We start from the raw sequence: 23,896 nt of genomic DNA on the forward strand, positions 1-23,896 counted from the left end.
TAGCTAATTATATATACTTTTATTTATAAAAATAAGTATTTGAGTCTTTGGCTGCTCCATTCGAACTGTAATTTTGGGTAAATAAACATTTCTCATAATAATTATCATAAGACAAAATACCGAGTCATCCAGACATCTGGATTGCAATTTATAAAGCTTACAAAGACTTATTACGAATTGTTGTGATGTCTATTTTGTCAATGGTTCTATCTAAACTTAACTATCTATACACAGTACGCTAATGGCATATTAAATTGGCTCATCTTCACAAATGCTGTCTTACCGACAAGTATCTCTTGAGTCAGACCGAAGATGATAAAACAATCTTACAAGTGAAGCCATACGTGAAGTATTATGCAAAGTATAAATACGAAAAGATTTTTAGAAAAGCACATACGATGGCGATTGTGTGACGTGAAATAAAATCCCAAATGATCATCATGTTCAACAAAGCCACATCATGATTTGTATAAGGACTCAATTGACATTCGACCCAATATTCGATTTTGTGCCTATCTACTATGACTAGAAGTTAATAACTGAAAGCAAACAAGTCACCATAGGTGCTAATTCCTGTAAATACCATCTAATTTTATTTTAAGTTATATCTGTCATTTTCTTATCCGCCGAAAAAGAAAGGGACGGGTAATCGACAAGCATAAAATTTATGGAACACACGTCAATTTTAAGCACAAATCTAAACCAACCGTCTAAACATTTTACATCAGTCAATAACCCGACACAGTTAAGTAGACAGCATGTCAAACGGATTGCATACCAGGGACGTACCTTTTGATTCGCCCGGGTTATTCATTCATTTACTCATTCTTCCTAAAATTAAGAGCTGTGAATCATCCGTCCCTTTCCTTTTCGACGGATACGAAAATGACGGATATAACCTAAAATAAAATTAGGCGGTGTCTGCAGGAATCGGAGCCATTGTATATCAATTTTAGGAATGTTACTTAAAACGTAGACAATCTGAAAAATTACACATTGATAAAGAAATAAGAATATTGTTTAAAGGCACTGCAATATATAAAGCAACTCTTACACTATCCCAGTCGAAGTAACTCGATGCAAGCTGCTTTATTCAGTTGCTCATTCGTCGTAGGCACAATCGCTATTACATAATATCAAAAGCAAACATGCCTAATGCAATCATTACACAGTTTCCCACAATATCATAAGTTTAGTATTATACAAAAACATAAGAGTATCCTCGTAAATCTATTATGTTTATATATTATGTACTATTCACATAAAACAACAAATTCCGTATATTCTTCATAATAAAGTAAAATATTCATACTACACGCTCATAGTATCTCGAACTCGTCATCTGAGTCGTCGAACTGTCTGTCAACATCCTCAAATTCTGGAACAAATATACATACGATTAAAGTTGAAAGTTAATGAAAAGTTGACCAGGGTTGATGAGGTTGGCATTCCAGCTCACAAACCACACGATAAGAAGAAGAATGAAAAGTTCCACAGTCTTCAAAGCCGGAGACCTGGTACAGGTGCAAAACTAACAGAGAACGATTGGATTTTAAAGGAGTATAACATAGACTACAATAACAGTTTTTTTACAATAGTAAAAAAATATAAATAAAAAAAAATATATAAAAATAAAAATATTTCAAATATGAAATATATATTTGTATTTAAACTTAAATTCAGTTAGAGGAGCTCGGTGGCGCAGCGGTAAACGCGCTCGGTCTGCGATTGTTGAAGTTAAGCAACTTTCGCAAAGTCCGGTCATAGGATGGGTGACCACAAAAAAAAGTTTTTATCTCGAGCTCCTCCGTGCTTCGGAAGGCACGTTCGGGGCCGTTGGTCCCGGCTGCATTAGCAGTCGTTAATAACCATCAATCCGCACTGGGCCCGCGGCAGCCGCAGTCTTTATGACTAACAAAACTGTGCTTAGATTAAAAAGCAGCTCCTCGTGGGCGGATATCAAATCCGACACAGAGTAACAGGCGTATAATAAATTATTCGGTCACTTCAATCAACCGGTAAACATGCACGTGTTCCATATAAAAATGTTACGTTTATATTGACGTCAAGCTTCGAACTTACGTAACTAAAGCGTGGGATGGCCGCCCACACGGCGTCTGGTCTTTACATGCTACGAAACAAATAGTCCCCGGTGACACACGTAAACACACGCCTATAATCCGCTAGACTTAACTTTCATAACATAAACAGAGTATACAGGGTGTTAGTGACATCGTAACGAAAACTTTGAGGGGTGATTGAGGCCACGATTGAGTGGAATTTTCCGTCGCAAAAGTATGGAACTGAAAATAATTTTAAAAAATACAAAAAAAATCATTAATATTCAGACTGAAAATTCCACTTGATATCAAATCAGTATCATGGTCTGAACCATCCCCCTCAGTATTCGTTACGGTGTCACTAACACCCATACCTACTTGTATGGCTACCGTATGTACTTGTGCGGGGTGTAAGTGACATCGAAATAATTGAAAAAAAACTAAATTTGCGACGAAAAATTCCACTTGATATTAACTAAGAATTGTGGTCTGAATCATCCCCCTGAGTATTCGTTACGATGTCACTAACGCCCTGTATACATCCCACTGCTGGGCACAGTCTTCCCCTCAGTCAACTGGAGGAGGTATGGAGTATATTCCTACTACGCAGCTCCACTGCGGGTTGGTGGAGGTGTTTTTTACGGCTAATAGCCGGAACCAACGACTTATCGTGCCCTCCGTACCACGGAATCATCTTACTTTTGCGGACAATCACGTGGTTCAACCCTGTAATTACCAAATAAAGACAGTCACACAAAGTAATTTCGACAATGTCCCCATCGGAAATCGAATCCGGACCTCCAAATCGTGAGCCCAACGGTCTAACCACGGAGGCATTTAGGGCTGAACTTAGTAAAGAAAAACCGTAAATGCGCTCAGATGTTTGTCGGGACGGCCATATCGTAATAACCGGCTAACATATTATGTCCTGTCCAATAATGTATATCATGTGCACGAAGGCTGGCCACCAGCCACTATACGGTTTATCATATCGTACTTATCAAGAGAGCAAGCTCTCCTCTGTCTCCTCTGATAACTTCCATTTAGGAATTACAATTACTGGCGTATTTTGGCCCGCGAGTCGTCGGAATAAAAACCATAACTGATATCCACGGCACGACATTATAGCTTACTCGACTTCTTTGTACCTGCCGATAAACATCTGTAACACAACACGAACTGAATACGATTTTATTTTAGACTAGCTGTCCGCCAGCGACTTCGTCCGCGTCATGATTCTAACTTTAAAAAAAACAAAGTTTCATACAAACTTTGAACCCCTTTTTTAACCCCTTGGGGGTTATATTTCTCAAAATGCCGTCTTAATGAGCATCTACGCATCCTAAAAGGAAATTCGAGACTCCTAGCATAGCTAGCAAGATTTCAAACATAGTGATAAGAGTTCTTAAAATGCAAAACGCGCTTTACAACATTAAGACCAACACGTGTTATAAAACTTCCAAAGTATGCAAAAATACAACATAATTAAAATTACCATTGAAAAGCGTAGTGTTCTGTAAGTCGATATCAGCGTTGCTCGGCCCCCAGTGCGATGGCCGCTTCTCACACAGTTCAAACAACGGCTGCGTCTCAACCATCAACTTGTTCTGTATGGTATCACACAACTCTTCGAAGTCACTCCTTGTCCGACACACGAAACACTGCAAAAAATAGGTTACTTGAGAACCTAGTCAAATGAGGGTCTCTTTACATAACGTCAAAACGAACGAACCCTTTGGAAGAAGACCTATGGAACAGCCACCCGAGCTCTGACCTGGTGTGTGCGTGGAAAACGCAAAAAAGGGCGAAGAGCTCAGCGACGTTCGGTTGACCGAGAATTAAAACCTCTCGGCATGTCATGGGAACAAGCAACAGAGGCTGTTAAAGATCGATTTAAAAGATGTGTTGCTGTTGCAATTTCTTGTCATTTCTTCTCCTCAGCCATAACACCTTGCGAAATGACGTAAATTCAAAAAATGTTACATTGACTTTCAACAAGTTTATCCATGATAATTACGTTGAATAAATGATTCTGATTTCTGATCCCTGATCAGAGGAGTGGAAATGTATTATTCGAGCCCTATATCCCAACAGGGGATAAAAAAATCATTAGAAGCAGGGAAAAAGAGAGAGGATTCTCTGTTAACTTGTCAATAGTGATAATAAAGGTAACTCACCACAGCAACAGAAGGGTCCATAGCTATCATGGGTATTCGAGACGCGAATCTACAGTGGTAGGTGCAGTCCATTTCTTTTTGTTCATCTGTAGTCTTAGTCTGAAACCAAGGCAATAATTGAAGCAAATCAAACAACCAGTGCAAAAGGATGCTTACTAGTAAGCATTGAAAAGCTCCACTATCCGCCATCTGGCTGCATGATTAAATCAGTTCGGTGGTATCAAATTATTATACTGTCAAAAAGTTTGAAGGAGTTACTTTAATTAGAAGAAGAAACTTAAAAATCTCTTTTGTTTACATAATTTGTTAGGTTAGGTTAGTTACAAATTTATTTTTCTTTTTTTTTGACGTGATTTGCCGCAAATGGCATTAAATACTTGGACGGACAAATCGGAAGCGCTGAGAGCTTTAACTCGGTACAAAATTTAAGACAACAGGCCTGAAGGTGCCCAGGTAAGTTACAAGCGAAACTAATAAAAGTGTGTTAAAATAGTAAAGAGTAATATTACCTCAACTAATCCCGACCTCTGTGTGGTGTGAGGATCCAAGTATATCACCTCATCCTCTACACATCCAATCAGGTATAGGGCCTGGTTGGGTTTCCCTCCTATAACGCCGATAGATTGAGGGGATTGGAAGCACATCTGAAAAATTGTTATGAATATAAAAAAAAAAAATAAGCGCAGATTGACGACTCTAATTTTCTTTACATTAGAAAGAAGATAGTTTAGCTGTTTATTTTTTACATTTTATTATGATATGTATGACGTACATAATTTCAATGAGTCGCTAAAAATAACAAATTTTTCGCATACACCTAACCTCCCCGTCATCTGATGGCTATTCACGTTTCTCAAAGCTTGCACTATATAAACGCATATACCTGCTCCGTTCCGTCGTGGGTAAAAAGACCCAAAGGAGCAGGGGATTTATACTTGAAACATTTTATTTTAGGTATTGTCATCGATTTATATAACATCACCTTATATGAAAAAAACTAGTTAAGCGCACACCCTCTTTGCCAAGCTTGAAAGCTAAATGCCTTACCTTCAGTCCATTTATATAAACAGGGTTAATTTCACTGAGCCCCAGTCTCAATGGCACTATCAGCAACAAAGGCATCCAGTCAGTCACTATCAGATTGTCCGGAGCACTAGAGCAGTCTCCCCTGTCGTTGTTCACAATACACTGCTGCACTGGAATAGGCAATGATCTTATATTCACATGACCATCTATACTATGGGAATATGTAAACGAACCTACAAAGTAGAATGCGCCGATTATTAGGTATAACTTCATAGAAATACTCTTTGTTTGCTTTTGAAAAGGGTACATTAATTGGATGTTAATAAAAGTCCCTCCTTATCAGCTATCAACAATAGCATGCAAATATTGTTACAGTTTAGAAACATTTATAATAATTTATCATTTATATCATTTACAACACATTTTTCCAATTCAATATTTTTGGGATAAAAATTCTTTGACGCTATAAAATTTATGGTAAAGAAGCCAGCTATATATTTTTTTTTTAAATTTTGAAGTAATTATTTTATTGCGTTTGGTATATTGTTATAAATTATTAATTATTCATCATGTGAGAATAGAATGAAAATAACAATAGATTGTTAATTAAAATTATTAACTGACCTGAACAATATTTTGAACTGCCTTAGCTCACATCTTCATTAACTGATAAGGTGTGTGGTCAAACAAACCTATTTTTTTAATAAAAAGTAATCACACTTATTATAATTTAACTTCAGAGATATATGAATATATAGAACTGACGACGCCGAAACCGAATAGTTCGGCCGAATATTCAGATGAGTAATAGTGAAACCGAATAATATTTCTTATTTGGTTAAATCACTATTTGGCGCATCTCTAGTACAAAGTATCCAAGATATTACGTAGGGTTTATACAAATATGGTAGTAGCTGGTCTAGTGGGCTGTTTTCCGCATTTAGATTCCTAAGTGGTCTGTTAAGGATATAATCTTTTGTCTAACATGCATATTGCATAAGTTGCATAATAGGTAGTCCTTGGAATCACAGATATTGGATATAATATAACATATTATATAAACTCATAATCAATAATCCCCCTAATTCTAGGCAGAGCAAGTAGAGCTAGGCTACTTTTTAAAGTTGCTATTTTTAACAAAGATGTTTTTGCTGAGCTGTTTTTTCTACTTACATATGTCTTCTCGTACAACAGTATTGTCCAAAGCCACATGTATCACCAGAGAACTCCATTTGTCATACACTACTAACTTCCTGAAAAAAAAAGGGTGACCTCTTTACCATAACAATAGATTGGTCAATGAAAAGCTCTATATTACTGAACTATCAGTGGTTCACTATGTTCTTCTTCTATTGTGTGGATTGTGAGGTGAGTTACCAACCCCATCAGCCCTGGTGTCAGGGTTATTACTGGCCCCTGACATGACTCACTATGTTACAACTATTGTATATTTTTTTAGGTTTTATTTTAGAAGGAAAACTTCAAGGTATCATACACTATACTATCACTGATGATGATGGTGATGATTGCTATTTTAAAATAATTATCATTATTTATAAAACCACAATAGTAATTAGCATGCATTGACATTATAAATAAGCAGCAAACTAGGTAGATACCTAATTTAATGGTTCATCTAATGAAATAATCAGTGACTGAAAGTGGGTTACACAATATTCATTGGTCATTATTTAGTAATCTTATGTCATAAAACAAGACAAACTAGAGTAACTCTTATCTTAACAATAATGAGATCATTTTACACATGTTTGTCTCATGATACTATTTAGAGATGATAATGAGGTTTAAAATAATTAAAATATATAATTAAGATTATTATTCCTCTCTGGTAAGTGCTTAGCCTCTGACCTTATAAGGAAGTAGCATACTCAATTAAGTTAACAATAACTTTCTCAGTATTGAAACAGAAAACATAGGTTCCAAATACCACAAGAGGACATTTAAGTTATAAGGCATGAAGGTTGTATTAAACATTGGAAGAAATCTCAGCAGTAAGTGAAAATGAGCTGATGATTAGAATGAATGATGAATAACCAATCAAAATTTGAATCTATCCTTTTAAATGGATATTTTGGCAAAACTTACTTCAATACTTGTGCAACTGTGTTAGGTCCAAACCACTGGCCCACCTCCTTGCCTTCAGAAGCTCCCATCAGAGCCACCTGATGGATTGAGTATGGAGCCTGCTTCCTTTCTTCAAAGCGTTGGATTATCTTCAAATATGTTGGATCCCTGGAAAGCCATACACAATTTATAAATAACATAAACAGCCTATATTCTCACTGCTGGGCATAGGCCAGGTATGTAGTATACCTACTCCACCACACAGCTCCACTATGGGTGGTAGAATTGTTTTATGGCTAACAGCAGGTACCAATGGCTTAACATGCCCTATGAAACACAGATTTTATAAATACCTACCACATGCAAATTATGCATGTAGTAATTATTAATTATTATTACTTGTACTCCAAATCTTTCAGTAGGTACCTATTACAATTACAATTGTGGCCAGTACTGTAACACCAGGACAAGTGATTAGGGACTGATATTATCACTAACCTTGTTTCAGGTGTCCAAACCCAGTCTGAGGATAGATGGATTCTGATAAGAGCTACTCCAAGAACCATCTGGCCACATCGAAGCATACAACCCCATCCCTTATCTGATGTCAGGCCTTCATCCCCTATCGGCACAAATCCTTTCCTGTAGGTGCACCAGATGATTGAAGATATGTCGCGTCTGATACGATCCAAATCTACAAAAGAGCATTGTCAGCATTAATCATCAAAGTAAACAAGTCCTTGTTTACTATAACTGTCTGAGTCCTTGTTAACTAATTTAACTAAATAAAAGTTTCCAAACCTTGAATGGCGCTGTACTTCTTGCCTAAAACCCAAACATTTTCCTTTGTTTTCGGGATATCATCAGGTTCAACGTTGTTGCCTTCTGATGATAAATAACAAATATCAAACATGGCATCCATGTTCGATCATAATTTGTTGACAATGCAAGTTAATCAACTGTGATATTATTAAATGCTAACTAGTAACAATTAAACAAAGAATAAACTTATAAATTGAACGAATTGACGAACAAAAACAATTTTTCTATGGATGACAACAAATCTTGTCAAATTTTTGACAGCTTGGTCCGTTCGTTTCATAGTATAAACGAACTCGTGTTTATAAAAATAATTAACTCGTAGTGAGTTTTCTGCTGAATATGTCAAAAATATAAAATGGAATATATTTTATTTTACAAACGTTATTTAATATATCATAAAATATGTATGAAGCTAAACATAGATATAAAAAACACATCTCAAATTGTACGAAAATGGTTACTATGTCGTTTCATCGCTGCAAATCCTTTTTATATTGAAAGCAGACAAGCAAAGCAAAAAAAAGTTATAAATTCATATTTTACTATTACATAAATATAATATACAATATTATTATCAATATTAATAGTTATCAACAATAAACATAGTGATACAAAGTTATAATCAATTTATATTCATTCAAAAGTAGTAGACTTTGCTTCGATGTGTACCATTAAACGAAAAGGCGACATATGTTTTAGAAGATGTCATTTGCTGAGAGAATTCTTTTTTCGTAAATAAATATTTAAAATTAACTAATAATTTTCTATTGAAGTAGGTAGGCACTTCTTCAGAATGGAATCAAGCAACTTAGATTTTGTGGCACAAGCATGTATGGATTTAACGGAGGCCTTAAATGGCCCTAACGGTGAAGCAGATAAAGAATCTTTGGTAATAAATCATATCAAGAAAGTTTGGAGTTCCGTTCCTCCCGTAGAGGACTTCAAGAAAAGTAAGAGTTCTTAAGGAATTTCTAGCTTATTTAATAAATTCAAATTTTACCTCCTACATTTTTATTCTATTGCCTATTAAATTTTCCAGATTTAGAATGGGTAAACGTATCGGAGCCGATTTCTCTGTCGCAGCACTGCTCAGACAAGATTGTTGTGCTGGACTTCTGGACGTACTGCTGCATCAACTGTTACCATGTGTTGCCAGACTTGGCACATTTAGAGAAACTGCACAAAGTTACTGATGGACTTGTTGTGGTCAGTACCTCTGGTTATCTACAAACCTGTCACCTCTGTACTTTATAATATGTTAAAACTTTTACTATAAATAGTAAAGTAACAAAAGTGTGTGGATACAGCCTGAGTAGTAGTAGTAGTAAAGTAAAGTAATACATAGCAAAAATTTAGCCTATATCCCAATTGGAGTAGTCAGAGTTACATCCATCGCAAGATGAATTAAGTACCCATACCTTACCAAGCTTTCTGTCCAAAAAAATAAAAATATATTATACAATACTGATTACTCTATCTCCAAGAATATTCCATAGATTTTATAAATGTTGCTTTAGTCAATCACAACTTCACTCAGTTGGAAATGGAATAGATTGAGGTTGTCTATCCTCTTGTTATAAGACTTGTGGCCAGTTATGTTCTGTTGCTGCTTTAGAGGAAATGATCATATATAAAAATCAACTTGCCCAAGTCTTAAGTGAGCCACTACAAACAAGACGTCTGAAGAGATCCTACACTTGGGATAACCTGTAGCAGTATACAATAATCTATATGCAGGCATCCCAACAATGGGCAGGCATGCCTTACATGCCAACACTGCTTATGGTTGGAAAACAAATTGCAAGTTAGAGGAAAAAAAATATTCCTCTTAATAAGTAAATATCATATTATATACAGATTGGTGTGCACTGTGCTAAGTTCAGCAATGAGAAGGATTCGGCAAACATTCTGGCAGCTGTTGAGAGGTACAACATAAATCACCCAGTGGTAAATGACTCTGACAGCACTGTGTGGGAGGCACTGGGAATCAAATGTTGGCCCACACTGCTCATACTTGGTAAATTTACTTATAGAGTTTTTGTTATTCATAAGTATAAGATGAAGAAAGATTTACTTATAACATATTGTCAAAAACATTTTTTTTTTAGAATCAAGATTTTTGTATACCTGTCAAATCTCTAATATCTTTATTATGCTATAGCTTAAAAATATAAAGATATTATTGACTCAATAATTATGTTTTTCATAATCCTTAATATTCTCACTAAAGAAAGTTAGAAGTTAATTACGAAATTGTATCTTGTAACTTAATAATCTAATCTTGTAACTTTCCGTGCTTCGGAAGGCACGTTAAGCCGTTGGTCCCGGCTATTAGCCGTAAAAACACCTCCACCAACCCGCAGTGGAGCAGCGTGGTGGAGTATGCTCCATACCCCCTCCGGTTGATTGAGGGGAGGCCTGTGCCCAGCAGTGGGACGTATATAGGCAGTTTATGTTTATGTTATCTTGTAACTTGTTGTAACTAATTAGAAGACATAGGGTTGAGTTGTACAAAAATATTTGTTTTGTATTTGATTTGTGAAACCACGTTTCTTAATGTGACTAGATACTTAAGGGAATCCATATTAGGCTTGATTGTATCTTACCATACTTTCTTTTTCCTGACAGGTCCAGGCAATAGGCCATTATTCGTTATAACTGGTGAAGGTCAGCGAGACACGCTTGTCATGTATGTGGATGCGGCTCTGAAGCATTTTGGCTCTCGAATATCGAATGCAGCTCTGCCTGTTTCACCTAGCACTCACTTGAAGGCATTGGAAGATGATGTTTTGCGCTACCCTAGCAAGGTGAGTATTCAGGCATTTGAAAAGGGTTTTTAGACATTTCAGTCTGAGATGTGTCTGCCCAATTACTACAGAAAGCTTGGCCAATTAGATCTGTTGTCAAACTCTTAACCTTTCTCAGGGTAAGGACATAAAAAAGAAGATTAATGAGTTCTAGAGAGTGTCAAGCAATCTTTGGTGACCTTTATTTCTGTCAGAAACTTTCATTTCTGTGTGATGATAGTGGTTAAAGTCATTTAGAGAGATTTTTTTAGGAGCTTTTTATTGATTTGTCTCATTTGACCCACCCGCCCTGGAGCACTATGGTGCTCCATTCATACCCCCTCCGCATGATTGAGGGGAGGCCTGTGCCCAGCAGTTTATACTTCTCATTTATCTGCTGCTACGAATGACGCGCCAAATAACAAGTTTCAACCGATAGACGCAGTATGTTCTCCTCGTTGGTTGTTCAACTGTCTACATAGACAGACTGCATGATGTCAAAAGGTAAATATTTCAGGTGGCATTAAACCCGTACTACCGCGGGCGGTCGGAGGAGCCGTTCCTAGCGATCAGCGACTCCGGCCATAATCGTATAATGCTGACAGACTGCTCCGGGCTGATCCTGCGCATCATCGGCGGACCTGAACCGGGGTTCAAGGATGGCAGTAAGTATATCTTGATGATTCAAAATTTACTTTGCTACATCAAAAGATGACTGATTAGATAGAATATGACTGTTGATGGCTGTTTAAGACGATTTGATTAGATTGTTTTGATGATTTTCTTCTTGGACTTGATTTAATGTTATTAAAAAAATACACTGAATACATGTATGAACGTGACATGGGGGATTAGAGATGTGGGAATCCTAAACCCTTCTAGACTTATGTGCTTATTTTATGTATTATTGATGGTTATATCGATTAAAAATATTATCGATTTGAGCTTCCCCGCTTTGCTTGAACCTCTGCTGACGCTAGCTGCGTCACTCACGCGACAGTAGTCCGCTGCATTTTGTCTGCCAAGAGTAAATTAAACTTACTTTTCCTCCCGCCTCTGCTCACCTAATTCGAGGGACCACCAAACTATAATCCTTCTCATATTTTTTTGTACATTAATGGTCATCTAAAGACATACATTTTTAAAAACACTTGAATATCCCTCAGAGTTCCACGAAGCGCAGTTCAGCTCGCCACAAGGGGTGTGCTGGCTCTCTGGCCGAGTGCTAGCAGTATGCGACACGGACAACCACGCCCTGCGAGCGCTGCACCTAGACGATGGGTCCGTGGAGACTCTCGCTGGGACCGGCACGCAGGCGGCGCATGGAGACACAGGTATTGTATTACCACTATTCAAATTGGGTAGTATCCTAGGTCAAAGGTAAATTATGATTAGGTAATAAACACATTTCTAAAACTGACGACAAACATTTTCTTTTTTCTATTTAACACGTTTTTCTATAATGTCGCAGTGTGCTGTTTAATACAAATTTCATAGTAATTTCCGTGTTTTGACATTTAGTAAAAAGTAACTTATTTGAATAGATCAAGATGCAAACTAGCATGCTCTTATGCTGGACTGGCAATTAATAAAAAGTCATACGCGTAGTTTGAACGCGTTGTTATCTTCCCGGACATTTCATATAACAAGTATGATGGACCATATGGGCGAAATGATCACCTGACATTATATGGTTCATCAAACCCATTTTACGAATACGCATCGTACGTGGGTGGCTCCTAATTTTCGTCTAATTACTTGGAGCTCTGCCCATTCCAGTAGCGATTAACTCAAAAGCTGTGAGTTTTCGAATTTAATTATGTGTGAAATAAATGCCCAAAAATATTTTTTTTTTCTACTATGCTACTCCAGGAGGCAAATGCCTAGCCCTGCAACAACTATCGTCCCCGTGGGACGTGGTGCTGTACACGACCCCTGACATGGACATGTCAGTGCGGCCGCTGCAGCCCCCGCTGCCCCCACCACCCCCCACCACCGCGACCACACCCAGCGATACCGAAAACAAGGAAAATGGGGAAAAGGAGGATTGCAAAGGTAAGTTAGTTACAGTACCCATCTTTTCTGTACAGTATCCAATATAATAAAATATATCTCTATGACAAATCATAGCAATTTATAATTGCCGACGCTCCGTATGGGTCGTCCGGTCCTTTCTACCAAGATTTTGTACTTGCATAAAAATAATGGATGGAGAACCAAACATATTAAATAACTGTTAAAACTGACCATTTATTAAAGAATGTTGAACGTTTCAGAATTTCGTTATGATTTTATAGACAACGGATTTTTTTTTATCGTATAATCCGAAATAGGGATAGTGTCTTTTCTAACAGTTATGAGCGATAGGCTGAACTGTTGTCACCATAAGGTTTAAGGTTAGAACTTCGTATCAACAGTGGCTGCAAGTTGTTTGTGGCTCTGCTCAACCCGTTAGGGATTACGGGCGTGAGTTTATGTATGTACATGTATTTTCTAGACAAAGAGAAAGATAAGAAAGACGAGAAGCGTCGCGTCCTGTTGATCGCGTGCGCTGGCTCGCACCAGATCTGGGCGGTGTTCCTTGACAACACCATCTGGTGGAAGTACAAATCATTCTCCGAAGGTAAGCTCTTTACCCCGTTAGTTAAAAAAATAGCCACTAACAACATTTTATTATAAACCTTTTAATACGATCTATTGTTAAGGTGTTCAACTTTTAAAATTAATTTACTACGTTAAAAAAATGACGACAGTAGTCCATTTTGACAGCTCTCAGACTCATAGTAAACAAATGTCGTATGGAAAACTAAACAACTATGATGTTATGGAAACGTCAAAATGAACTTCTCTCGTGATTTTTACTTTTTTATTATGAATGAATTATCTATGTAAAATATTTTGCGTCTGACTATAAGTGTGAAACAGATTACACTCGAATTATTATATCTAGGTACATGCGTGTGTATCGCGGGGTCGGGAGTGGAGGCCGCTCGTAACAGCGCGTATCCGAACACCGCGGCGTTTGCGCAGCCCTCTGGACTCGCTCTACGGTCAGGTATGTACTGGAGAGTTAATTTAGCGGCAGTCTTATATCACAGTTATAAGTTGGTTCATATTGCTATGCGATGTACCTCTGACTACCCCAATTGGGATAAAGTCGTGAGCTTAGGTTGTGTGTTATAGGTAAATGAAACGTATCACATATTTGGGAATAACAAAGTCTTAAATACCATAATATTCGTCTTTGGTTCAATGTGTGTTCGATAAAAAAATGATGTAGATGTTGCTTTTTTTACGAGTTGGACAGATCTGCTGGTCACCCATCTGTGGTGTATGTTGCTCGTCCATTACATGGGACTTAAACATACCTGGCGAGTAGTGGGTACCATGTCACATTAACTTTTTTGACAAATTGAACTGTAAATCTCACTAAATGTCAAATATGTTAGTGCGACAGAGTCCTAAAGTGAGTACATTATATTGCTCATGATGGTACTATGTACTATACCTACTCCTTCGGGGTACAGGCATGAGGCTATCTTATGATGTTATAACTTGTATGAAAGAACAACAGCACGAAAAAAATTACTATTTTTTTTATTATTTGAGTGTATTCTGCATGCAACTGTTATGAACAAACACACTAACGGATTCTTCTTCTATCGTGTGGGCTATGAGGTGGATTACCAATTCCATCAACCCTGGTGTCAGGGTTACTATTGAGCCGCCAAAGGCCCCTGACATGGCTCATGTAACGACTACTTACTTACATCATTAAGTAGTAACCGGGACCAACAGCTTAACGTGCCTTCCGAAGCGTGCTTCGTATCCGTGGATCATCTTAGTTTCGGACAATCAGGTGATCAGCCTGTAATGTCCTAACCAAACTAGGGATCACAAAGTGATTTTTGTGATATGTCCCCCCACCGGGATTTGACTAACGGATTCTTCTTCTATCATCTGGGTTGTAAGGTGGAGTACCTCATCAACCCTGGTGTCAGGGTTACTATTGATGGACGTTGATAATTCATAACTAATTTAAGAGCCACACTCTTGTCGGTATAGCATTCTAATTAATTCAAAAACAGGGCAATGGATGTCGGTGGGGGTCTTTGATAATTATTTGGATATAATGTTCTTATGACAGGGAACAGTCCCGAGGTGTTTATCGCGGACTCGGAAAGTTCTTCCATCCGACGACTGGCGCTCTCTACGGGAATCGTAACTACCCTGTGCGGAGGAGATCGCAATCCGTTGGTGAGATATTAGTAATTTCCAACTAGCCAAATCAGTTACTTTTTACGAAACGTCAAAACAGAAATTACTCTGGAATTTGTACGAAAAACCACACTGTGGCGTCATAGAAAAACGCGATAAAACGTCGGACTTATTATTACGTTTTTCTTGATTAAAATTCATAAATAAGTTAAAAAGAAAATGTTTTTCGTTAGTTTTAGATCTGTCTTTGGTAATCAGAATTTCGTAATTTATCTTGAACCTAGAACACGACCCAATTATCTCTGGTCACAATTCTTCTTGCTACCATCAGGAAGCGAAGTAATTAAAAGTCTAATTTGTCACACCTGTAAGGATGTCAGATGTCTCAGTTCAGGATTAGATTTGATATCGAAAATACAAAAATAAATGACAAAAAATACCTTTTCAGAATCTGTTCGCGTTCGGTGACGTCGACGATATCGGCGTGGACGCAAAGTTCCAGCACCCATTAGGCGTCGCGTACTGCGAGTCAACCAAGACCCTGTACGTAGCCGACACATACAACCACAAGATCAAGAGAGTCGACGTCGGCATACAAAAAGTTACCACTGTCAACCCCACAATGATAGAAAGCCCTGACCCGGTCAAGTTCAATGAACCGTCCGGCCTAGCCATCACCCCCGACGGCAAATATCTCTACATCGCCGACACCAACAACCACAGCATAAAGCTTCTTAACCTCGCCAAAAACGTCTGCCAAGATTTCAAAGTACGTCTTCCAGATCCTAAATTTACCGAGCCCGAAAACTTGATTCTCTATAAAAATGACTTGTTCGTCAATAGAAAGTGTGGGAATTTGATAATTTACTTCAATGTGAGTCTGGATGTGGACACGAAGAACGTGAAGTTCACGCCGGGCGCGCCGCAGAACTGGCACGTGTGCATACGCGATGATAATAACAAGGATGTGACCTTAGACGACTTTGAGTTCGTCGGCAGCTCGCATAAAGGCAACAAGCTGCCCGGCCGCGTGGAAATGAAACTTAAACAAAGAAGTGAAAAAACCCATTATCGTTTGTACCTGAGCTTCCATACCGCGCTGTGCGACGCATCCGTATGCTTCTCGCACGCATTTACCATAAGATCAACTATTCTAGTAAGAGATTCCGTCAAAATGGTTGAGTCTTACAAGATTACTTGTAAAGTGAATCCTGTAAACAGGGATAAATAGAGCGTGGAATAATTCTGTCTAACAATTGTTTATATAAATTTTTACCAATAGGTATAAATATTATCTTTTTGCACAACAGAACAAATAAGTACCTAAAGCACGATGCTAACATAGTTTAAGTTTGAAATGAAGTAACCTGACTAATTTTAAGTTAAACTCAGTAATGATGTTGTAAGCTCAGTTTTGTTGTTTTAAATATGCAATGAATAAAATATTTTTATAAGGTTACTTATTATTTTTACTTCTACTTCATACTTTCAATAAATCGAAATTCGTTGGTGAAATTAAATACATTATTTCCATCAAAAAAGTCACATAATTGACTATTGACGTAATACTCAGTATGATGCTTCATATCAGGTTATATGTAACGTAACGTCCAGTCATGAGTAACGTAGGCAATAGTGGAACATCTATACTAACATGGGAACATATACCAACAGGCGTTAGTTGCCATTATAATAATATGCATATTAAAAAGTTTCCATTTTGCAAACAAAGGTTTATATGGTGGAGCCATATTTAGTTTTATGATAACAAACAAGCGTTATACAACACAATAGGCTACTTAACAAATTAGTCAATCGAGATCGAGATACTTTTTCAATCAAAAAATAAAATGAGGGACGTATATAGGCTGTTTATGTGTTATGTAGATACTTTTTACGAAACGTCAAAAGTTTTCTGGAATTTGTACTTATGGGAATACTGTCCTGTGACATCATCAATAAAAGCGGCCGAACGTCGAACGCATTGTTATTCATAAATAAAATTCGAAAATAAGTTGAAAATAAAATGAGATTGGTTTTTGATCGTCTTCGACTGATTTCTATTTATAGATAAGCATTTTATCTTTGACCCGTCCAAATACCCTATTTCATCCGCACATCGCACGTATGACCAACATATCCTCACTTTTTTGGACCTGTACGTATAGTATAATATAGTAGAGTAAGTTTTGACTTCTTATATGGTTTATAGCGCAAGTATTTTACTCATTCCGCTTCAGGAATGCACAGGAGTGGGACGTGAACCTACTGGAATGCAAGCTGTTTATAATACGCCTATTTATTATATGATAATTTAGTAATTAAGCGTAACGTAGCAACACCTATTGTGTAACGGGCGGAAACCAACCAAATGTCAATGTCATCGTGTGAGGGTGTAAACGGGTATTATCACAGATCGGAAGACACGACTGCACCCGGATTTATTAGACGTGCTGACATTAGCAAGGAAAGTGAACTTTTACACCTTGACATTTGACTTGAGGTCTACTTAAACGTGATGAACGGAAATAAAGTAATAAAGTCGTAAGAAGACAACTTGCAACCTCACTGAGAGACTTTCCAGGCTATGTTCCCCAAAAAAATATAAATGGCATTGTACAGATTTGTCCTTCTAATTTCATGGATAATGAATGCATCTTATCATTCTTTTTGGGTATAAATGATGACCCTTGTTTTTACACCCAGGCACAACACACCTTCCACCCATTATTATTATGATCAAAATAAAGTGAAGCAATATTGCTACCTATATAGGTAGCAACATATCAATTCATATTATTATTATTAATACCATTTTTATTGCAAATGATTATGAATTATTATTATTATGAATACATGCCTCTGCAGCTCTGCCATTACAATATCTTTTTGATTTTTGAATAATTATGTACCCCGAGCAATGAGAAAACAAGTAATTATCATGTAAAATCTGAACAGCGCCATCTATATATTTTTTAGGGGAACGTCGCCGGGAAAGTCCCTCGTTGGTACTGAAGTAATAAAACGCATCTTAAATCGTAAACGTTCTGTTCATCATCACCAGCCCCTTAACGTCCTCATTGCTGGGGCACGGGCCTTCCCTATGGATGGTTAGGGAGATCGGGCCTTAAGTGCGGATTGGTGGTTATTAACAACTGCTAATGCAGCCGGGACCAACGGCTTCACGTGCCTTCCGAAGCACGGAGGACCTCGAGATGAAAACTTTTTTTTTATGGTCACCCATCCTATGACCGGCCTTGTGAAAGTTGCTTAACTTCAACAATCGCAGACCGGGCGCGTTTACCGCTGCGCCACCGAGCTCCTCAGAACGTTCAAAACGTTCTGTTACCTGCTATGATTCCCGAAGGTAGTACATAAATGCCCATGTGTATCTTACCCTACAGTCTGTAACAGAATGCTTATTGAATGAATTAATTTATAAAGTTAAGCAATTTCGGGTGGTATCCGCCAAAATCAACCAAGATAATTCTTTTTTTTAAGTTAGATTGCGGCCACAAAAAAGTCATACCGGTTGACCGTAAACATTTTTTTTTAAGTTTTAAATTGGTAAATTTAGGTAGCCGTAAACTAATGAAAAATTTTGAAATTTAAGGAGCTGAGGGGTGCCTCTATCTCGCACCACCTAAATATTTTGTTAGGGTCGCCACTGCAGAGCAGCGTAGTACTTGAGTGGATGAGCCCTTTGCCTAGCACTAGTTCAAACAAATCTAGAAAACGTCTGTCGAAACTGTAACCTCGATATTGACACATCATCTCACGGCTTCCGTGGTCCAGTGGTTGAGCGTTGTGCTCACGATCCCGAGGTCCCGGGTTCGAATCCCGGTGGGGACAAATCACAAAAATTACTTTGTAATCCCTAGTTTGATTAGGATATTACAGGCTGATCACCCGATTGTCCGAAAGTAAGATGATCCGTGCTTTGGAAGGCACGTTAAGCCTTGGTCCCGGTTATTACTTACTGATGTAAGTACGTAGTCTTACATGAGTCATGTCACGGGCCTATGGCGGCTCAGTAGTAACCCTGATACCAGGGTTGATGGGGTTGGTAATCCACCTCACAACCCACACGATAGAAGAAAAAGGAAAACAATTAGGCCCCCAACCGGATGAAGACGTAGGTTTTGATCGTCGTAATATTCGCGTGTGGATAATGAGAGCTTACAGTGTACCACGTCGACTTGAATCATGATCGCACCGACCTCAAACAAGGCCGCAGAACGATGGAGATGTGCTCGTGAGACATATCGCTCGCGAATTGAAATTATACGTAATTTGAAAAACTACAAGGCCCAAAGCCGTACGATTAATTTCGTAAATAACGGTCGCTGCCACCTTGAGCTCGACCGAGTATTCACCTTACCAACATCGTAAAAACCGACCTTGTTTAATGATCGTCCATATAATTCGCACAAATTGACACGGATGCAGTAATGCAATTTTCGGCCTATTGCATCCTGTTGTATGGCTTTTACGCACTGGTTTTATGAAGATTACTTTTATTTAGTTAAATGCATGCATTTTACCATAATCTACCTAGCATTATCCCGTTGTTTACAGGGTTCGCTTACCTAACCTGAAGATTTGACAGGTCCGGTTTTTTACCGAAGCGACTGCCTGTCTGACCTTCCAACCCGCGAAGGAAAAACCAGCCCAATACAGTTTCGGTCACATAACTCCGAAAATGCATTTATCGGGAATGTGGGTTTCTTCACGATGTTCTCGTTCACCGCTGAGCACGTGATAATCATTTATGATCCAAACATGAATTCGAAAACAAAATCGACAATCATTGGTTTAGACCCGTGCTGGATTCGAACCTGCGACCTCAAAGTGAGAGGCAAGCGTTCTACCAACTGGGCTGCCACGGCTCATTAATAATGTTGTGACAAAATAAAGTAAAAAAATAATTTAATCTCACACACAACTCACGAAGCTTTTGAAGCTTCGAAGTTTGAAGCTACATTCAAGAAACATGTCGTGTCTAGACTGCATGTAATTTCGGACCCTGAATACTTATTAAAACCTTGTAACCTCAACTTCTCATCTCAATATTTTTTTAAATTAGAACATACAAACTCTTATTTACTATCGATATATCAGTTTGATGTTTTCAATTAAACAAGTCTGGCGTTTGACCAGATTAACAGGCCATGTCATAACGAGATTATGATTGATAGATGGGTGATGTATTAGAGACATATAGCAACATGGACCTCCGCAGGCCTAGAGATGAGAGTACTTAAGTATTGCATTTGTATTGAGAATAACCAGTGTACACTGACATGGTAACCTATTTCATATTAAACTTACTTATGTAGGTACTTACTTGAGGAATTCGGTGGCGCAGCGCTTAACGCGCTCGGTCTGCGATTGTTGAAGTTAAGCAACTTTCGCAAAGGCCGGTCATAGGATGGGTGACCACGAAAAAAAAAAGATTTCATCTCGAACTCGTCCGTGCTTCGGAAGGTACGTGAAGCCGTTGGTCCCGGCTGCATTAGCAGTCGTTAATAACCACCAATCCGCACTGGGCCCGCGTGGTGGTTTAAGACTCGATCTCCCTATCCATCCATAGAGAAGGCCCGTGCCCCAGCAGTGGGGACGTTAATGGGCTGGTGATGATGATGTAGGTACTTACCTATACTATATGAATTACATCAACAGTTGTTGTTTATCTAACTTAGCCTCGTATCTTCCTCCCTTTGTTTTAAAACGGTACCTAAAAGTCGAGCCTCCAGATCGCAATGTAAGTAACAAACGGCGATCAAATCATATAGTGCAGTGACCTTTGCTGAAACCGCAATCTATGGCCGCCAAGTGGTGCTATGGCAGATTCTTACATTCGAAATGAGATAATTCAGTCGGATCCTGCCGGCAACAAGCAGGCTAAGGTCGCCTCAATCATTACCGCTTCAATGCGCATCCCAAAACAATCGCCGCGTGGGTTGCAAATTAGACCCTTCGCGATCGTGCGTTAAAAAGTCATTTTCTATAATCTCAGTCTGAGAATCACAGTAAATATTGAATATACACAAAAACTGGTGGCTTTTGTAACGGCGCAGCCACGACGGGCGATGCTTCAATAGATACACCTACCGCCACTAGCCATCGAGGGTAATACTTAGCGATAATCAATGCGTCTCCTCATCGGAATAAACATAAGTTACTACGTGTTCATTGTAAACAATAAACACACGTTGGCTAAATTGCTTCGGTAAAACACTATATTTCAATATTCATTGGCCTTTCAACGTTTAGTCAAACCATGTGATGTTGATGGCAGTTGAAGGTTGAAATCAGCATCATACGAAGGTGAACTAATTATGAAGTTAGTCGAGACTGCTGCGTCGATGTCCGTCAGATAGTCGAAATCGATAATGCTTATCTTTAATCGGGCTTCTGACGACACATATACTTAAAGTCGCGTCCGTATCTCTATCGGAGTAGACAGAGCCACAAGCGATGAATCAGACACCCTGCAGCCACTTCTGTTATGCGCTTCTAACGGAGATATATATTTTTAAGCAGATACTTTTTTTTCCATAATTAAGTGGTTAGTTTTACTTACATGGTCGCTAGAGACATTCGTCTGAGAACGGTTTATGGGAGTACCTTTTATAGCGAACGGTCTGAATGTAATGTTCCTTAACTTACACAGCTATGTATTTAATTTATTATTTAACTTATTTATTTCTTGGAAAACCAACAGCTTACAAGACAAAACAAATCAGCTATCTACCCCACAAATGGGTCTAGCTTCTTATTAAAATGCGACCTGTAAACGTTTACGTACTGGCAATGCGTTTTCTCGTTGTCTAACAATGGTTTCCCACGGCGTATTATATTTTTTTTATTTTAAAACACAATAGGTTGCGTTTGGCAATTGTTTGGAGTAGTTAAATAATTTCGTATGCAAGAAAACCGATGAGCATACATACTTATAAGTATTTTATGTTTGTGTGTATGTAGGTAAAAATACTGCACTTGCATCTATTTGATCTTTTTGCATGAATGTACGTACGTACGTAAACAGCCTATATACGTCCCACTGCTGGGCACAGGCCTCCCCTCAATCAACCGGAGGGGGTATGGAGCATACTCCACCACGCTGCTCCAATGCGGGTTGGTGGAGGTGTTTTTTACGGCTAATAGCCGGGACCAACGGCTTAACGTGCCCTCCGAAGCACGGAATCATCTTACTTTTACGGACAATCAGGTGATTCAAGCCTGAAAAGTCCTTAGCAAACAAAGGACAGTCTCACAAAGTGATTTCGACAATGTCCCCATCGGGAATCGAACCCGGACCTCCAGATCGTGAGCCTTACGCTCTAACCACTAGACCACGGAGGCTGTTAAATTAGTGTGCATGAATGTACCTAGGATTATTAGGTTTTGTGTAATGAACAGGTAAGTACCTAGTACCTACTTAAATAGAAGCGTGCTCTCGTCATGATGTAGGATCGAAACACCCACCGAACTAAGCTTCTAGAACATACAATTTTAAGCTCGCAGCACGAAGAGTAGTGATAGCATTACGACGTTCTGGCCGGGGAATATTTTGTTATGTTCGAATTTGTATGCACGCGTTACCGCGATAAATATAAATAAGTAGGTAAATTATTTAAAGCAAGTAAGTATAGAAACTTTTTGGTTTCCTTTTCTTTCAATTTATTATTGATACACTGGTTATCACGAAAAAATAGATGCCTTTTAAATTTATTTCTTTTTTACTTCTTTTTCTCTTTAAAGTTACATTTGTTTATTAATATTCAACCAGTTCATTTTACAAAAGTTTAATAAGTGTATGCCAAACTTCTTTAGTATTCTTTAGTACTTATAAAACTTTTTACGCCAAAATCTGCAAAAAAAAAGAATAGCTTACCGGAAATTGCCAACTCGTCCCCTCTATGCCTACGGAAATGACGCGCATAAATAAGATGAATATTTTTATGATTCACTACAAAACTAGTTCATAATAGGAATACATTATTCAATAAATTAATAAAATGTCATTGACATTTTTTATATGAGTGATAGACCATTCAACGTTAGTTATTGCAATATTAAAATCCTTTTATGGGTAAGGAATTAATAAATGATAATTAAGTATTGTAATTAACTTTGTAATCTTTATGTAAGGGTGCGGTACCTACGTCGAGAGATATAATTATGGTTAATTTGAAAAGTGTAGATTAGTATTGACTGAGGGACTTAATTGTGACTGCCAGTCGGAACAGAAAATGATGTGGTGTTAATTGATATAATTTACAGCACCTAAGCAACCTCTATAGTGTTTTTAACGGCTGACATATTGACAAAAAAGAGGTCCCGGGTTTGATTCCCGGACGAGTCACTTATGAAAATGATTTTTTATTATACTCTGGTTTAGGGGAGTTTCCAATAGTCTCCATCAAACCAAAATGGAGCAGCGTGGTGGAGTATGCTTTAACCTCCGATTCATAAGAGCAGGCTTCTATGAGTGGTATGTATGGATACATGCCGTTATGAACGTATCTCATGTTATACATTTTGGTCACAGTATCCGTTTAGGCATAGAATTTTTTTTTGATATAGGGTTGCCTTTTTTTCTTTGGCGTCATGCGACTTGCATATTTGCCATTAATGTAGAGGATAAAAACTTAGGAAACGTTTATGGAGAAAGGAATTTGGATAGGAACGAAATTTTGAAATAAAGGATCATAAG

General features: G+C 38.1%; 2 protein-coding genes across 2 annotated transcripts; one reads left to right on the forward strand and one right to left on the reverse strand.

Moving 5' to 3' along the window:
- Positions 1 to 4: 4 nt before the first annotated feature.
- On the reverse strand, positions 5 to 8,414 carry LOC126368844 (cysteine protease ATG4B). Its single transcript, XM_050013014.1, has 9 exons — positions 8,150 to 8,414; positions 7,847 to 8,042; positions 7,370 to 7,516; positions 6,437 to 6,516; positions 5,285 to 5,433; positions 4,747 to 4,881; positions 4,238 to 4,336; positions 3,556 to 3,721; positions 5 to 1,378 (listed from the first exon to the last, which is right to left on the reverse strand). The coding sequence occupies exons 1-9, from the start codon at positions 8,268 to 8,270 to the stop codon at positions 1,320 to 1,322; spliced, it is 1,152 nt and encodes a 383-aa protein (XP_049868971.1). The 5' UTR covers positions 8,271 to 8,414; the 3' UTR covers positions 5 to 1,319.
- A 418-nt stretch (positions 8,415 to 8,832) lies between these two features.
- On the forward strand, positions 8,833 to 16,633 carry LOC126371239 (NHL repeat-containing protein 2). The gene is made up of 11 exons (XM_050016517.1): positions 8,833 to 9,120; positions 9,210 to 9,376; positions 10,028 to 10,187; positions 10,799 to 10,977; positions 11,474 to 11,621; positions 12,123 to 12,290; positions 12,829 to 13,011; positions 13,454 to 13,579; positions 13,907 to 14,011; positions 15,104 to 15,213; positions 15,623 to 16,633. Exons 1-11 carry the CDS (start codon positions 8,964 to 8,966, stop codon positions 16,403 to 16,405), a joined length of 2,286 nt encoding a protein of 761 aa, XP_049872474.1. The 5' UTR covers positions 8,833 to 8,963; the 3' UTR covers positions 16,406 to 16,633.
- The last annotated feature ends 7,263 nt before the right edge of the window (positions 16,634 to 23,896 follow it).

Source organism: Pectinophora gossypiella, chromosome 1 (genome assembly GCF_024362695.1).
Source record: "Pectinophora gossypiella chromosome 1, ilPecGoss1.1, whole genome shotgun sequence".
In the NCBI taxonomy this organism is placed as follows: domain Eukaryota; kingdom Metazoa; phylum Arthropoda; class Insecta; order Lepidoptera; family Gelechiidae; genus Pectinophora; species Pectinophora gossypiella.

Bases quoted from the DNA above. Each gene is read 5' to 3' on its own strand.
- LOC126368844 (XM_050013014.1), bottom strand. From the start codon at position 8,270: ATGGATGCCATGTTTGATATTTGTTATTTATCATCAGAAGGCAACAAC. The intron at 8,043-8,149 runs GTTTGGAAACTT...GCTCTTTTGTAG, and splicing joins GAAGTACAGCGCCATTCAAG to ATTTGGATCGTATCAGACGC. The intron at 7,517-7,846 runs GTTAGTGATAAT...ATGGCTTTCCAG, and splicing joins GTTTGGACACCTGAAACAAG to GGATCCAACATATTTGAAGA.
- LOC126371239 (XM_050016517.1), top strand. From the start codon at position 8,964: ATGGAATCAAGCAACTTAGATTTTGTGGCACAAGCATGTATGGATTTA. The intron at 9,377-10,027 runs GTCAGTACCTCT...TATTATATACAG, and splicing joins TTACTGATGGACTTGTTGTG to ATTGGTGTGCACTGTGCTAA. The intron at 15,214-15,622 runs GTGAGATATTAG...ATACCTTTTCAG, and splicing joins GAGGAGATCGCAATCCGTTG to AATCTGTTCGCGTTCGGTGA.